At 39.7% G+C, this 17,056-nt stretch overlaps 1 protein-coding gene across 2 annotated transcripts; it reads left to right on the top strand.

The window, feature by feature from the left end:
• Positions 1–519: 519 nt before the first annotated feature.
• LOC120468729 (aminoacylase-1) lies at positions 520–16,356 on the top strand. Of its 2 annotated transcripts, none has more exons than XM_039657303.2 (15): positions 520–653; positions 3,032–3,175; positions 5,010–5,074; positions 5,163–5,267; positions 5,342–5,436; positions 8,152–8,228; positions 8,519–8,608; positions 10,509–10,565; positions 10,654–10,727; positions 12,133–12,182; positions 12,273–12,417; positions 12,500–12,568; positions 13,483–13,562; positions 13,639–13,699; positions 15,485–16,356. In XM_039657303.2, exons 2-15 carry the CDS (start codon positions 3,046–3,048, stop codon positions 15,647–15,649), a joined length of 1,263 nt encoding a protein of 420 aa, XP_039513237.2. In that variant the 5' UTR covers positions 520–653; positions 3,032–3,045; the 3' UTR covers positions 15,650–16,356. The 2 variants fall into 2 exon arrangements, with proteins under 2 accessions (XP_039513237.2, XP_039513238.2); XM_039657304.2 differs by having other exon boundaries at positions 636–772.
• The last annotated feature ends 700 nt before the right edge of the window (positions 16,357–17,056 follow it).

Here is a 17,056-nt window from a genome sequence, read left to right as displayed (position 1 = left end):
GTATTTCGCTCGTGTGGAGCCACAACTCTACACAAGAACACAAAGATCAGTTCATGAGCTCGTATATAATATTATTATTATTATTACTACTACTTATTATAACAAGCTGATAGTCTAAAGTGTGTGAGTAGTTTATCAGACAAGGAGACATACGCAGTGCCGTGGTCCAAAATCACTGATCTAACCTATGAAACAAATTCGTGATTTATTATTTTATATGTATTTTTTACATAACATAATCAAACTATCAATAGAAAGAACAGTACTTGCAACTTTGCAAGCAGAGTAGCCTAATTGTTTTTCCACAATCCTTAAAATAGTGTGTGGTTCTTAGGGGAAGTTGTTGTGATTTATCTCTGAGCTTGGTGTTTTATCAGGATATAGGTGTTTTTTAATCCCTGTGAGAGAAAATGCATGGGAATTTCATTTTGATCATAAATACAAACATTAATGTGCATCTATTGTAAACCAAAACGCTAGCAGCCTGCGACGTGCGCGTGCGCGTTCACACAGCAACGTAACATAACGTATATGTAGTCCGACGTCATCACGCTGGACTCTGACAGCGTTATTTTGTCATGATCCTATGGTCATGATCGAGTATTATAACAAGTAAAGACCTGAGTTCAGCAGAGGAGGGCCCTGGAGCAAAGGTAAGTCAGAAGTTACCTTCAGATATAACGTATCTGTTACGGAAGACGACAGACTCTGTGAAGCTGTTCTTCACTGATTAAGAAAGACACAAATCAACTGCGAGCTCGAGCTAAAGCAGGTGAGTCGATGTATAGATTTATTATTACACGACAGTCAATAGAAATGCGTGTCTGGTTTGAAACAGCTGGCTCTGAAACAACAGGCTCTTTTGCTGCTGTATTAGTTTGACAGTTACACGTCTCGTGACGTTATTAGAAGAGAGTTAACGTTATGTTTAACACAACAACGTCATCACGGCGAAACAAGTGTGCCTTTGCTTTTGAATCTAAATGAACTGTGAATGTGGTTGATGGCTGGTGTAAAGCCAACATTTGAGAACTAACCAGGAAAAAAAGTGCGACATGTTGAATAAAAAATATCTGCTTAATTATTATTTGTATTGAGTGTAAACATGAATATCTAAAACTTTAAAATACGTGGTGTAAATATGAAAGTTCAGTGAATCTCGTATCTGTCAAGAACATGTCTGCGTCATATTTAACCCCATAAACTAAGGAAAATCATTATGCCCAAACAAAAATGGTCTTTTTAAGAAAAGAAAAAAGATTACTGTACTGTGGAAATAATATGCATATTTTAAAGGGGACTTATTATGCAAAATTCACTTTTACATGATGTTTGAACATAAATGTGTGTCGGAAGTGTATACACAACCACCCTATAATGGTAATATTCAACCCAATCCTCAATATTCGGCCCCTCCCACGACTGCTGATAGATTAGCATAGTCTCCGCCCTCAGTGAGCTGGACGCAGTCCACCATGTTTATCTCCTCGCCAGAGCAACAGTAGCATTCAAGTAAGAAATGTACTTGCGTACCGCTCGGCTCCGCCCCCGCTCTCCTGCTACAGACCTTCGCTGAACCACGCCCCCCTCACTACGATGATGTACAAATTTGGTTACACTTTATTTTAAGGTGTCATTGTTAGAGTGTAATTATATATTTAAGTACTGAGTAATATTAAGCAACTATAGGGTGCTTGTTACTATTGAGCCCCTTTCACACAGCGCGTTGATCCCGGGAAATTGCCAGAACGCCTTCTGTGTGAACGCAAACACAACCCGGGATTGATACCAGCATCGATGCCGGGTTGGGGACCTAGTAACATTGCCGGAATCATTCCCGGAGCGCGCGCTGTGTGAACAAAAGCCAGGACCAATGCCGCAAGGGGTGTGTCATAGTGACGACGCTCGTGCCATCGCGCGACTCTGTTGCTCTTGGAAGAAAGTTGGTGTTCGTCATCAACAAAGAAAGAACGAACAAATGTCTGCAAACTGGAACGAAGGAGAGACCAGGAGCTCCTCACTATCCGCGCTGAAGCTGAGATCGTTCACCAGCGCGTGTACGGTATGCGCGTGTACATGTTTTCGGCGCGTACATTACACGTCTCATCCTGACGTCATGTGTCTTCCCGGGATTTTTACGGGTTGTGTGTGAACGCACTCACAGATCCCGGCAAATCACTGAATGAACCGAAATCAAACAATCCCGGGACAAATGCCGGGTCACATCCGTGTATTTTCCGGAATCTCTTAGGGTTAGGGTAAGATAAGGGTTGGTTGAGGGTTAACTGCGTGTAATCATGCATAATTTACTGTTATTTCTATGGTATGTACATGTAACGTATACAAGGACACTGTAAAATACAGTGTTACCAAAAATTTAGATTTATCGGCAGATATATCGGTTATCAGCTTCCAAATATTAAGAATTATCGGTTATTGTTATCGGCCAAAAATGTTCATATCGGTGCATCCCTAATTTCATTACAGTAACGGGAATCTAATGAATCGCCTTTGAGAAAAATGGGAAGAATTGCACACAAATCCAAAAGCTTTGTGACCATGGGAATTTGTATTATGATACATTAGTGTAAAAAGTAATGTTCACTCGGTCAAAAGATTTTTTTAATGTTTTTAAAATATTGTAGCATTTATTTGATTAAAAACTGTTAATTTTTTAAAAAATATTATTACAATTAAAAATAGTAAAAAAGTAATTTAAACTGTATATTTAAGAAGATTTAACTTTTTTCAAAAATAGAATTTTACTTTAAATAGAAATATTTAGTTAACCAACGCTATAAATCTCTTGACTGCACCTTTTGGTCAATTTAATGCGTCTTTTGCTAAATAAAAGTATTTGTTTCACACAAACAAACCTTCCTGACCCCAACACTTTGAACAGTGGAGTATCATCAGTGGAGTTGTGAATATAATGTTAGATAACACGGCCATTTCATTGCTTTGATTTGTGGGGTGAAATATGACCTGAACATGTGTGTGAACGTTAATAACAAGCGGTCTGGTCCTGCAGCCCAGTGGAGCGGGATGTTGCCTGATAAAGATGGACCGAATGGAGGCGGAGGAGTCCGGGACGGGCCCGGGACAGAAGACCCCTCAGTGACCCTGTTCAGAGAGTACCTGCGGCTGAGGACCGTCCACCCCGAGCCCGACTACGGTACCTTCTCACTTGATCCTTAAAATAAACCCGAGATAGTGTTCACCATCTAGGTTTATGATTACAGTTACCCTTTGCCCAGGAGTTGGTGTTGACCCTGTAAATATTGTTTAGGTTGGCACATAACTAGCTTTAAGACATCCATCCAAAGTGCATTATTTGATCTCTGCCCTCGCTCTTTAAGTGCTGGATATTTATAAACTAGCAGTTGGGTATTCACTGACTTGTGTGCGTTTAACCGAAATTGTTTGCTATGCTGAAATACAGAAGAGTCTTAAAGGTAGAGTTCAGCAAATAATGAAAGGATGTCATCTCTCTATTGTCATTCCAAACCTGTATTGTTTGTATATTCAAACAATGCTGTAGATATTGAACTATGTTGGTGACCAAGCAGTTTTGGTACCCATTGACTTCCATTGTATGGATTTAAAAAAACACACACACAAAGAAAACTGACAATTCTCAAAATATCTTTTATGTTCCACAGAAGAAAGAAAGGCACACGGGTTTGGAACGACATGAGAAACAAATAGTCAGATGAAATATAACATATCTTTGTGACATGTTAATCATTTAAAGTCACTCTGTAGTCTGTTTTTGATCAGCAAAATTACAAATTTAAATTGTTTATGCCTTAAAATAGCTTGAATGTAACTCTGCACCAGTATATTGCCATGTATTAATTGTAAAAAACTAATGCAATGCTGTAAAAATGCATTAATCTTAATTTATTTTAAGGTAACGTAGTTACACATCACATGCATTATAGTAATAACAGTACATTTTGCATAATTAAGCAAAACCAAGCCCTATAGTAAGTACATGTAGTTAATATTACTCAGTACTTGTGTAATTAAACTGTATCAACATCACCTTAAAATTAAGTGTAACAGATTAAAATATATATATATTTTGCTATTTAATTCCAGCTACTCCGGCTTTTGTAAATATTTTGTTTTTACATAGTTGCAGTTTGACTAAATATAAAAATGCAGCTATTAACCCTCTGGGGTTGTTCGGCCCAAATGGACCCGAAGAATTTAAATAAAATAAAATAAAAAAAATCAGCTACCTCAGAATGGTCCGAAATTTGGTGACTTATTTGGTATTTGAACACCCAAAAAAATTGGGGACAAGATGTGAATAGTCTAAGTGGTTGTAAAAAAAAATAGTCACACTTGGGGTGTTCGGGTCCAAATGGACCCGCATGGAAAATGAATGGGAAATTGGCAAAAATGTGAAAATGCTGAGTTTTTTTGTGCGTACAATCTACAAATCAGCCACGATCTTGAAAAAAAGCACACAACAGTGAAGGGGTGAATCTAAACAGACACACACACACACACAAACACACTTTTATAAACAAACACACCAAAAAATTCAGATTATACATGTGTTTTGCATTTTTAAAATGCTCAGTTTGTCCACCAGGCATCCATCTCATTTCAAAAATTGCTTTTATGAGGCCTAGGCTTGACTCTAAAATGAAATACAGCTAAAAAAAAAAAAATTTTCTATGTTCAATGGGGGGAAATTTTGTCATAATTACTGCATTAATACTAATTATATATGTATATATATATATATATATTTAATTTTCTCAAAACACCAAAAAAGAAAAGAAAAAATATTATAAAAAACGAGTAAAAAAAAAATTTTTTTTTAAATATGAATCGCGCCCTTTGGGTCCATTTGGACCCGAACACCCCGAGTGTGACTCTGAAACGAACAACCCCAGAGGGTTAAATATTTATCCATGCATACAGTATGTTGTAATGGATCACAATGAGCATCCTGTAAAGTAAACCTTGTCCATGTCGTGGATCATTGTCAGATGGTGCTTTGAGATTCCTGGAGCGGATGGCAGGCGAGCTCGGCTTACCCATGAAGAAGGTGGAGGTAATGATTCACGTGAAAGAAGTCGACTGATAAGCTCCTGCTGGATCTGTGTGACTTCCTTCATCGCCTTCATCTCTGGCTCTCCCAGGTGTGTCCCGATCGGGTCGTGGCCATCATCACATGGGTCGGCACCAGGCCGGAGCTGAAGTCTGTGGTGCTCAACTCACACACTGATGTCGTTCCTGTGTATGAGGTACGGCCGTAACACACATCCGTCAGCGCACGCGTCGGACCTTCTCACTCATGCGCTGTGTGTCTGTGCTTCAGGAACACTGGAAACATGACCCGTTCGCTGCTGTGAAAGATGCGGAGGGCAACATCTATGGCAGAGGCTCTCAGGATATGAAAAGTGTCACGATACAGTGAGTTTGAAACCAACTTAAAGAGCGTCCATTATGATCATCTATTGGAGTATTGGGAGTTATTCTCTATATCTGTGTCTCCGTTGCAGTCTCGAGTTTCTTTCGGGAACGATATTCCTCATTTGATAATTAACAGGCAGAATAAAGGGGCGGGGCCTGGTTGAGTTAGTTAGTAGTGTGTTAAACTGGCGGTTATGGTAAGAGCGGGACATTTCCCAAAAACACTCAAAGCGCTTGACCAATCACAACACACTGATCCAGCCGACCAATCAGAGCACAGTGTGCTTTTCAGGAGGAGGGGCTTCATAGAGACAAGAACTAAACTGAGCGATACTGACAGACTGGGAAGAGAGGAGCCGCAACAATGGAGAATATGAGGAAAATAATCGACTGGAAAACCTGTTCTTGTTCTAGTAGAGAGAGATTAGTAAGAGATAATGTACATCCGACCGGTTGTTGTCTTATAGTAAACCCAGCTGCGTTTGTGTGAAATGAGAGAGCGAGGCCACGATACTGGATGGGAGAATTAAATAACTATACAAAATATTGATACTACTGCTTTTTAATATTTTATCAGCTTGCCAAATGCAAAAACGCCCTGTTTGAGCAGTTATCTGGGCATAACGTGCGATTGACCAATCAGAATCAAGCATTCCCCAGAGCTGTGAAATAATGGTGCGTTCAAGTCATCTCGTATAGATCGTATTTACGAGTTGAACGCCACCATAATGTCGTAAATACCAGTGGGGAGCTCGGGATTTTCTCTAAGCCCCGATTTTTCCGAGTTGTGGGCGTGTCACTGAGAAACATGGTGGAACCACAATACTTAAATATAATGCAGTGATATTGTCAAGGTTTTGTTATTAACAGCGCAGTTAAGCGAAATGCCTGCACAGAATATGATGGCATTATTATATAACAGTGCAAGATGTAACGATAAAGTTGGCAGTGGCTTTATGGATGAATTAAAAACATAAAAAAGTACATCCGATGCACATTTCTTTGTTTTTCATTTTCTAGAACAAGAGTTTAAGAACCTTACTGTATTTGTGTAATTAATTAAGAGAAAGTACTCCGCTATCTTCCTCAGACGAAAGTGACTTGAACGCACTGCCATCGTAAACACGACTTCCCTCCTCGTACGTACGAACTTGAACGCACCATTTAAATTTGTTACAAGCTTTGTCTGAAAGTTTAGGATAGTGTAAAAACGTTTGAAGATTGTACAGGCCATATTTCTTTGACTTCTATCTTTGGTCTGTACAGCTTTAATGGTGCGTTCACACTGGACGCGAATGATTTCAATGTTAAGTCAATGAACGCGCGTAAAAAATTCCCGCGGCACGAATGAGGCGTAGAGTGCGGCGCGGTAGATGCGAATACGCCTCATTCGCGCGTCAAGTTCGCGGGAATTGAGCGTCTGCCGTGTTAATCGCGTTAGGCGCGAATGATTTAGTTAGTGCTATTTGTGCATTCACGTGTTTGACGCAAATTCGCGCCCGTGTTAATTCGCGCCGCGTTAACCAATCAGGAGCCTGCTGCTGTCACGTGGTGAAGGATCTTTTGTAATATGATTAAATGCCTGGTGTGGTTCTAACGCACAACAAAGCAATTATTTGATCTCTTAATACTTTATTTCAATATACGAGACATGTTCATTTTCTATTGAATGTTATTTATTCCATATCTAGATTATATGAAATATTATTATGATGTAAAGACAACCAACATACATGAGCACAAGTTCGTGTCTGGACGTGAGAGAGAGAAAAATCACAGGACAGGTTAATAACTTTTGGAGGCTGGCTCTATTTATCATCAAAACAAAAATAAATGACAGATTAGATGGATGAGGGCGAGGATGATCCTCGCTCCGATGCGGGACAACAGGTCATCAAACTGGGCGCGGGACGACTGACAGCGGCCGTCATCCAGCGCAGCTCCTGGAGTGAGCAAATGGTGAAACTCGCCAAACGGTTCGGCTCCGAAGGGTCCGGTGGACACAAATATGGCGACGATGATCCCCACGCCGCTGTTCTAGCTCTCCTGAGTAAATACTGAGCGGTGACTCTCTCGATGAATGCTCGATCAACATAACAAAGATGGCCGCCAACGGGTTTCGATTCTGATGAGCGTGACACGTGTAAATTTCACTTCAAACTTTTATTTATACATGCGTCAGTTTCACTCTTGACGCTCGAATCAAGCGATCAAGCGTCAAACTAGACGCGAGTTTGACGCGTTATTCGCGTCCGGTGTGAACGTAAGAGTTGTGGTCACATTAGCAAAATTTCAACGAAATTTCCTCTGCAAAAATGGGGTGTGGTCAATTGTGTAGCGTTGTATGAAGCACAACTCACACTGAAGTCTCACTTTCACGTGGTGAACACACATCTGTAATTCCCGATCAACGCCTTTGAAATTGTGCGAAACACCGATAAATATGAGCGCGCACGAGTAGACAGAAACATTTTGGATCGATACGTTTTGAGACAATCTGAGATGTATTGAGAACATTGTGCCAGTGTAAATCAGTAGTGTTTATATCTGCACATCCGGCGACCACTTGCTGAACTGACTGGAGGTCTGTGCCGAACCTGATGCCGGTTAGCGTAAAAGCTTAGTCAGAAATCAGCTGTGATCATCGGCTATGTTTTAATTAGATGTCTGAAACGAATAATAACTTGTTTAATTCTGTCTCGATTTCTCCCTCAGGTACATTGAAGCCATTCGCAGACTGAAGGCTTCTGGGAAGAGGTTTTCTCGCACTATCCATTTAATCTTTGTCCCAGGTCAGACTCTGACTAACTAATGCCTCTTTTAATTATTTTATACACAGGTGCTTTCATGGTTTCCTAATATGCTGATAAAGAACCTTTAATTTTCAATGGCGCATATCATAAGTATGTAATACTAATTCTTCATTGGTTGATCGACTCACAACAACAAAACGCACAACAACACAATCTAATCTACCCGAATGCATGTCATCCCTCACATACTCCTGATCATTAAACATGGCATCTGCAATAGACGCCACTGTCCCCCATTTCCCGACGGTGTTTTCCCATGTTCTCCACAGATGAGGAGGTCGGCGGGCACAAGGGAATGGAGACGTTTGTGAAGCACCCTGAGTTTGAGCAGCTGAACATCGGTTTTGCCCTTGATGAAGGTAACAGTGCTGTGGATTCAGTCCTCCAGTTCTGCAGGCACTCACTCATGTAGATGGCGAGGGGTGAACCGCTTATATACAGTTCTGACACAGCCTCATCTCTAAACACAGTGACGACGGCAGTGCATTCAAACACGCAACCCAACCAGTGTGTGCGATTCAATCTGCATTTCAACAACAACGCACCAACATTAAAGGGCGTATTGCAGCTTAGAGCAGTGTTTCCCAACCCTGTTCCTGGCGGCACACCAACACTGCGTGTTTTCTTTGTCTCCCTTATCAAACTCACCTGATTCAACCCATCAGCTCATAATCAGGTGTGTTAATGAGCCGATGGGTTGAATCGGGTGTGTTTGATTAGGGAGACAAAGAAAACACGCAGTGTTGGTGTGCCGCCAGGAACAGGGTTGGGAAACACTGGCTTAGAGGACCCAACGAGTCAACGCATAGAAAAAGAATGTAGGAAGTAGATTTTCTTTCAAATATACTTATAAATTCGCTACAGAGGCTTCTGGAGTCGTTTTTGAGAGAAAAATTTACTTACACGTGTGAAAATGGGCGTGACGCAAGGAGCGGTCGACTCAAACAACAGGAAAACGATGGATCGCGATGACATTTCAGATGCTGAGGAAATACTCGTATGACGGACCATGAAGTTATGAGCCTGCTATGCTAAAGAGATCAGGGACAGGCCAGGATAATGTTAGAACGGTCAGAGACGCATTGAGCTGTGGTGCGAGGAGAAACTGGAGAACAGGACAGGTGCCTTTTGGTGAGAGACGTGATTATATATATACACGTTTGCTAACGATATACACTGTGCTCACAATATTATACATATTATTATGATCCTATCACAGGCCAGCAGACATTAGTGTGTTTAGGGTAGATTTATATACTATTAAATGTATAAAAACTTTACTAGAGTATATTTCTTTTGTACTAAAAGCATACTCGGGTACATTTTTAATACATATTTTTCACCTGGGTTATAACATAAACAGAAAATGAAAGATTTGAGTATTTAAACAACCAATTTAGTTTTTTTAATTACAAGTTTCGGTACTTTCCTGTTATCCGGACCCCACCATATACCATTTAGGAACTATAGTCATCCCTGATTGGTCTTAAACCCTGTGACGGGTAGGTTTAGGGGCGGGGTTAGGGGTAGGCCATCGTGGGGTCCGGATAACAGGAAAGTACACAAGTTTCCTCTATTTAGGGCATGAGTAAGTTACCTATATCACACTATTTGATGCCATTGGTAGTATACGACGATCAATATTCTTGCTTCGGCATCCCGTGTTGAACTCCATCATATCGCCGGGATGCTAATCATTTGATCTGAAGTGAACGCTACACACGGCCGCGTTTTCCGAAGCCGATGTGGAAGAGAAATCCCGTCTCTTCACCTGCACAAACCGCACCAGGAACGAAAGATAGGCTATAGCACCGTCCCTTTTCTTGTAATGGAAACTTGTGGACTCGATCTTGAAGTCCTGACAGGCTGGAGTTTTTGCAATCTCCACAAACACAATAATTTACCATGACGATGATCAATTAAAATGCAAAAACTACCGAAAGCACACTGACCGACGACCGCTCTCAGCATACTCTGCACTGAGCCGAGGCTGATCTCCCTGATATGACGTCAAATGACATTTTGACGTCATCATTGACGCTTTGACGTCAATGATGTTGTAAAAAAGCCGTTTTTTTACCAGCAGTCCAATAAACCCTCACTTTATCTACTAAATTAGTGGCCTAATGTTGTTTTAAAACATTTTAAATACCTTTCATATGGTATTTTCATACAAGGTTATCTATAAATTTAGATGTTGTTTTTTTTTTTACCTGTAATATGCTGTTTAAAGTTTTTACCTGTTTGATTTGTTCACAGGTTTGGCAAACCCAACCAATGCTTATACTGTCTTCTACGGAGAGAGAAACCCCTGGTGTGAGTATTGTGTGTGTGTGTCAGTAAACATGCACTGTGTGTGAGACTGACTGTGAGTGTGTCAGTGAACATGCGGTCTGTGCTGCAGGGATCACCATTCGCTGTCCAGGAAGTCCAGGTCACGGCTCCAGGTTTGTGGAGAACACGGCAGCAGAGAAACTAGTGAGTGTGTTCAGAGTGTCATGTGACCAAACACTGGAGGCTGGAGTTGCAGTTCATGTCAAGTGCAATGGAGAAGAAATATGCCACTCATAAACTTTTGAATGATAGTATATAAATGATTTTAGGTTTTTTTTTCTTTATATATATATATATATATATGTGTGTGTATATACGTATATATGTATATACGTATATGTATGTGTGTATATATATATATATATATTTTTTTTTTATAGACACTATTGTTCAAGTTTGGGTTCAGTAAGATGTTTCTTGAAAGAAATGAATTATTTTATTCAGCAAGGATGTTTTAAATGTATAAATGTAGCCTTGGTGAGCAGAAGAGACTTCTTTCTAAATATTTAAATAATCTTAAGGCCCGTTCACACCTATAATGATGGCTATACTGATAATAACGCTAAAGATATGGTTCTGAAAATCATTCTAAATATAGACCATTTTGCAAGATGTAAACAACACTGTTCAAGAAGCACTTCCTGTTTCAGTTTGTAACTGTTTTCCTTATTTCACATGTAAAGAAAAAACTTTGATTCAGTTTTATATGTTCTGTTGGTTGTATTTTATCCCAGCTTTTGTGTAGTGTGTAAAAAACTGAAACAGGAAGTGCTTCTGGACCAGTGTTTACATCTTAACTTATATAAAATAGTTCACATCACAGCTAAAACATTAACTATAGACCTTATGCACCAGAGAAACGTGGGCGCCGTCATCTTCAGAATATTGTCTTTGAACTTCCATTTTTTGCGGTCGCTCTGTATATTTCTATGGCACCGCTGTCGAGGAGTAATTAGCTGGTGAAGTGGATTTACTTATTGTAGAGTTATCATGAGCATTATAAAGCAGATGTCTTAAATGTCAACCGGGAATTTTTTACGAGCAGTTCATTCACATGCAAGATCGTTGTGAAAATACAGACCGGAAGTCAAAAGACGACGAGCGCTGCGCTGAAAAGGGGCGGGGCTACATAAGGTCTATATAGAGGAACCATATCTTCAGAATCATCGTCAGATCTATTTTAACGATCTTCTCGTTATAGTTGGTGTGAACGGGCGTTTGCTGACCCCACACTTTCCAACAGTGGTGTGAACGAAGATTTTCAGCGTCAACAAGCATAAAATAAGTGATGGCTGTTGAATATTGGAAACAAATGTCATTTCATATCCTGCGTAAAACACTTTGAGAATGTGTAACAGTTGCGGATGCAGTTGGATGTCCAGGACTCGTATAGCCACTGAGAAACTACACAAAACATCTGTACTTTTAAGAGATCTGCAGGATTTATGACCGACTGAAAGTGGTTTAAAATTGTGAGAAGCTTGTAAATCTACAGTTGATGTGCTGCTCTGCTACTGTTTGTGATGGATGTGTCTCTGCTGTGTCACAGCGGCGAGTTATTAACTCCTTCCTGGAGTTCAGAGAGAAAGAGAAACAGCGGTGAGCTTTATTCACAGGTTGGCTTTTCAGCAGATCTGCTTACAGGAGAGCTGGGAAATGTGGAAATACACCCGTCTGTGTGATTTGCAGGCTGGACACCAGCGAGTGCTTCACTCTGGGGGACGTCACCACCATCAACATGACCATGGTGAAGGGGGGCGTGGCTTATAACGTGGTTCCTGCGGAGATGGACGTGAGCTTTGACTTGAGGATCCCGCCCACTGTGAACCTGCCGGTGTGTATGCGGACCCGCTCGTGTGCTCATACGTGGGTTTGCTTTGAACTGATTGTCACGGCCTGCTCTGGTCATTCTGCAGGAGTTTGAAGAGAAGATCAAAGCCTGGTGCAGAGAAGCTGGTGAAGACGTCACGTATGATTTTGCACAGGTCTGGTTTATTTTTACACGCAACATGAAACACAGATTCAACCGGCCTGATCGCACATCTGGTTATGTCACGTGTCTGACTAAGAGGGAGACACGTTTTCGACTTAAAACGCGAAACTTTGTATCTGTTTTGGCCGCTCATTTATTTCAGTTCAGTAATTTCTAAGCTCAAATGGTCGCCTTGCTCTGTTCTGTGTGACTCCTGTTCAAACTCGTTCATCAAAATGAACGAATCTTTTTCCTGAGTCAATTCGTTCATTTCGTTCGTTGAATCAACCAAATGACACGAAAAAAGATTCATTCATTTTGATGAACGAGTTCGAATAGGAGAGTCACGAACGCTCATCACAGAGCAGAGCAAGGTGACCATTTGTGCTTATAAAACTTAAACTTTGTTATTTATTTATTAAATGAGTGATCGTTTCGCTTGATAAGACCCTTATTCACCGTCTGGAATCGTTTAAAGCCCTTTGAACAGTTTGCACTGAAACTCTCATTTGGACCTTGAACCGTTTGGTTCCCATTGAAGTCCATTATATGGAGAAAAATCCTGGAATGTTTTCATCAAAAACCTTAATTTCTTTTCGACTGAAGAAAAAAAGACATGGACATCTTGGATCTGGTTATGTCACGTGTCCGACTGAGAGGGAGACACGTTTTCGACTTAAAACGCTAAACTTTGTATCTGTCTTGGCCGTTCATTTATTTCAGTTCAGTAATTTCACTTCAATGGCAATTAAGAGGTAATCTTCATTGCCATTTAAGTCAAATTACTGAACTTAAATATACAAGCTTATTAAAATCATCATTCTAGAGGGAAATTTCAAATGGCACTAATATGTGTGTGTGTGTATGAAGACGAAAGCTGTTTGTCCGCATGATTTGGCTTCATATCTGCTGTTTTTGCCTCCTCAGAAACACATGGATCAGAACTTCACGTCGACGGAGGACAGCGACCCCTGGTGGCACGCGTTCAGCTCCACCTGCACCGCCATGTGAGCGACACACACCGACGCTCATGAGCATGTGTGTGTGTGTTTACTGTGTGTGACTCTTTCTGTCTCGTGACAGGAACGTGACTCTGAAAAAGGAAATCTTCCCCGCCGCCACAGACAGTCGCTTCATGAGGGAAGTAAGTGATTTCACTTCTCTGTCTGCGAGAGCGAAGAACCCGACACACTCTATACTTAAAGGAGTAGTTCACTTTTAAAAAAAGCTTTTGCTGATAATTTACTCACCCCCATGCCATCCAAGATGTCCATGTATTTCTTTCTTCAGTTGAAAAGAAATGAAGGTTTTTGATGAAAACATTCCAGGATTTTTCTCCATATAATGGACTTCAATGGGAACCAAACGGTTCAAGGTCCAAAAGACAGTTTCAGTGCAAACTGTTCAAAGGGCTTTAAACGATTCCTGACGATGAATAAGAGTCTTATCAAGCGAAACGATCGCTCATTTAATAAATAAATAACAAAGTTTAAGTTTTATAAGCTCAAATGCTCGCTTTGCTCTGTTCTGTGTGACTCTCCTGTTCAAACTCATTCATCAAAATGAAGGAATCTTTTTCCTGAGTCAATTCGTTCATTTCGTTCGTTGAATCAACCAAATGACACGAAAAAGATTCGTTCATTTTGATGAACGAGTTCGAACAGGAGAGTCACCAACGCGCATCACAGAACAGAGCAAGACGAGCGTTTGTGCTTATAAAACTTAAACTTTGTTATTTATTTATTAAATGAGCGATCGTTTCGCTTGATAAGACCCTTATTCATCGTCTGGAATCGTTTAAAGCCCTTTGAACAGTTTGCACTGAAACTCTCTTTTGGACCTTGAACCGTTTGGTTCCCATTGAAGTCCATTATATGGAGAAAAATCCTGGAATGTTTTCATCAAAAACCTTCATTTCTTTTCGACTGAAGAAAGAAAGACATGGACATCTTGGATGACATGGGGGTGAGTAAATTATCAGCAAAAGTTTTTTTTAAAGTGAACTACTCCTTTAACATATTATGAGGGAATTACTTTCTGCGAGAGCCAGGAACCCGACCAAAGTCTCTTCTGCTCGCCAAGGCTGCAATTATTTAATTAAAAATACAGTAAGAACAGTAATATTGTGAAATATTATTACAATGTTAATCTGCTGTTCTCTATGTGAATATATTGTAAAATGTAATTTATTCCTGTGATCAAAGCTGTATTTCAGCATCATTACTCCAGTCTTCAGAGTCACATGATCCTCCAGAAATCACTCTAATATGAGGATCTGATGCTCAAGAAACATTTATGATTATTAACAATGTTGAAAACAGTTTTTTACATTTTTATTTCAGGATTCTTTGATGAATAGAAAGTTCAAAAGAACAGAATTGATCTGAAATAGAAGCTTTTGTCACATTAAACACTACTGTTCAAAAGTTTGGGGTCAATAGGAATTTTTATTTTATGTTTTTGGGGGAAAGAAATCAAATAAATAAATATTTGTATTCATCAAGGATGAATTGCATTGATCAAAAGTGACAGTAAAGATATTTATAATGTTTCAAAAGATTCTATTTCAAATAAATGCTGTTCTATTGAACTTTATATTCATCAAAGAATCCTGAAATTGACCGTTTTCACTATTGATATAATAATCAGAAATGTTTTTTGAGTGTCAGATCATCATATTAGAGTGATTTCTGGAGGGTCATGTGACTGGAGTAATGATGCTGAAATACAGCTTTGATCACAGGAATAAATTACACTTTCAAATTAAAAACGTGCAGAAATTATCATAATATTTCACAATGAAATGATGTATTTTTTGTTGTATTTTCAGCCTTGGTGAGCAGAATAGACTTTTTTTTAAAACATAAAAATGGAGACAGACTGGAAGTGTGTATGAGCGAATGACGCTGCGTATTGTGTGTTTTTGTAGGTGGGTATTCCTGCCATCGGCTTCTCCCCGATGAACCTCACTCCCATCCTGCTTCACGATCACAACGAGTACCTGAACGAGCAGGTGTTCCTGCGGGGCGTCCAGGTGTACGAGTGTCTGGTGCCCGCCCTCGCCTGCGTGGCTCCTCTGAGCGGAGAAGTGTAGATCACACACACACACACACACAGCTGCTTCACACGTATCGACCGTAACACCAAAGATCCGGCTGATCCAATATAATGAGGATCTTTAATGAACTCTTTAATTAAGAGAATAATGTCTTAGATATGCTTTTAAGTCTTAATTGTCTGCACAATTATTAAGAATTGTTTTTAATTCATAACACTCTCAAAGGAAAGGTTCACTTAAAATGAACATCATGTCATCATTCGCTCTCCCTCGTGTCGTTCCGGACCTGTATGAGTTTCCTCAGCCGAACACAAACCAAGATGCTTTGAGGAGTGTAACCAGACCCCGTTGACTTCCATAGTCATTTTTTATTTTCGTACTATGGAAGTCTGGTTACGTTCTTCAAAATATCTTCGTTTGTGTTACTCGTACAGTTTTGAAACAACATGAATGATGATAGAAAGTAGGCGGTTTGTGTCTCGTACATCTAATGAAAAAAGGGCATGATTTCAGAGACTCCAACCATATAGCTGTGCTTGCCATAGATGCATTATATTTTTTAATACAAATGACTGATGCAATCATATAGTTATGTATACTGAAACTGTGTGAGGGTCATTGATTACTATGATGATACCACACGATAATAATTATACACACTCACACTTATACTGAGTCAGATCTCTGTGGTTGACCGGTGCTACTTCGTCCTCCTGAATAAACAGAAGTTAAGAGGTACCATACATCAACTCCGTCTGACATTATTATGAGCATTTTATGATGTGTGTATTATATTATTGCATTATATTAAACCAGTGTGTTTTAGAATTGGTATTATGACATTTATATTTTGTTTTCAAATGCACTATTATTAGCCGATAGCTCCGTCTTCCACAATTGCCTACGTTTAAACTTTTCTTTGTTTCCATATTTCATCATGGACAAAGGCTACTATTAGATTTGATGGATGGATGTATTTTAATATGTATTCTATAGATGTATACACTTGATTTATTACAGCTTTATTGGAATCAACACACTTCCCGTCACACGTCTCAAACATGCTCTTGGTAAACAAATACTCAAACACTTTTGATAAAAAATTTCCAGTACAGTTTTAATGCGATATTCACAAGATTAAAACTGTCTATCTGTTTGTTTTAATAAAAATCAACCCTGGGACAGTAAAGATGCAGAAGCTGAAAAAACAGTGATATCATATACATTAACTTGAACACAAATTACAACCGGTTTTCTCTGATGGATGGATGGACTTTTCTTTTTTACAGTCAATCATGATATAAATCTGAAGATGATAAGAAAGTTAATCAAATCTAAGCTTTAAAATAGTATGTGGCGACCTGTGTGTGTAAATCCTAATGCAGCCTAAAGGGGGCGCCGGTTGCCAGCATGCTGTTCGCTCTGTGGCGTCGCGTGCTTGAG

This window comes from Pimephales promelas, chromosome 2 (assembly GCF_988280905.1).
Source record: "Pimephales promelas chromosome 2, fPimPro1.hap1.1, whole genome shotgun sequence".
NCBI lineage: Eukaryota > Metazoa > Chordata > Actinopteri > Cypriniformes > Leuciscidae > Pimephales > Pimephales promelas.
The sequence above is the reverse complement of the archived record's forward strand: the minus strand, read 5'-3'. Positions and strand labels throughout refer to the sequence as shown.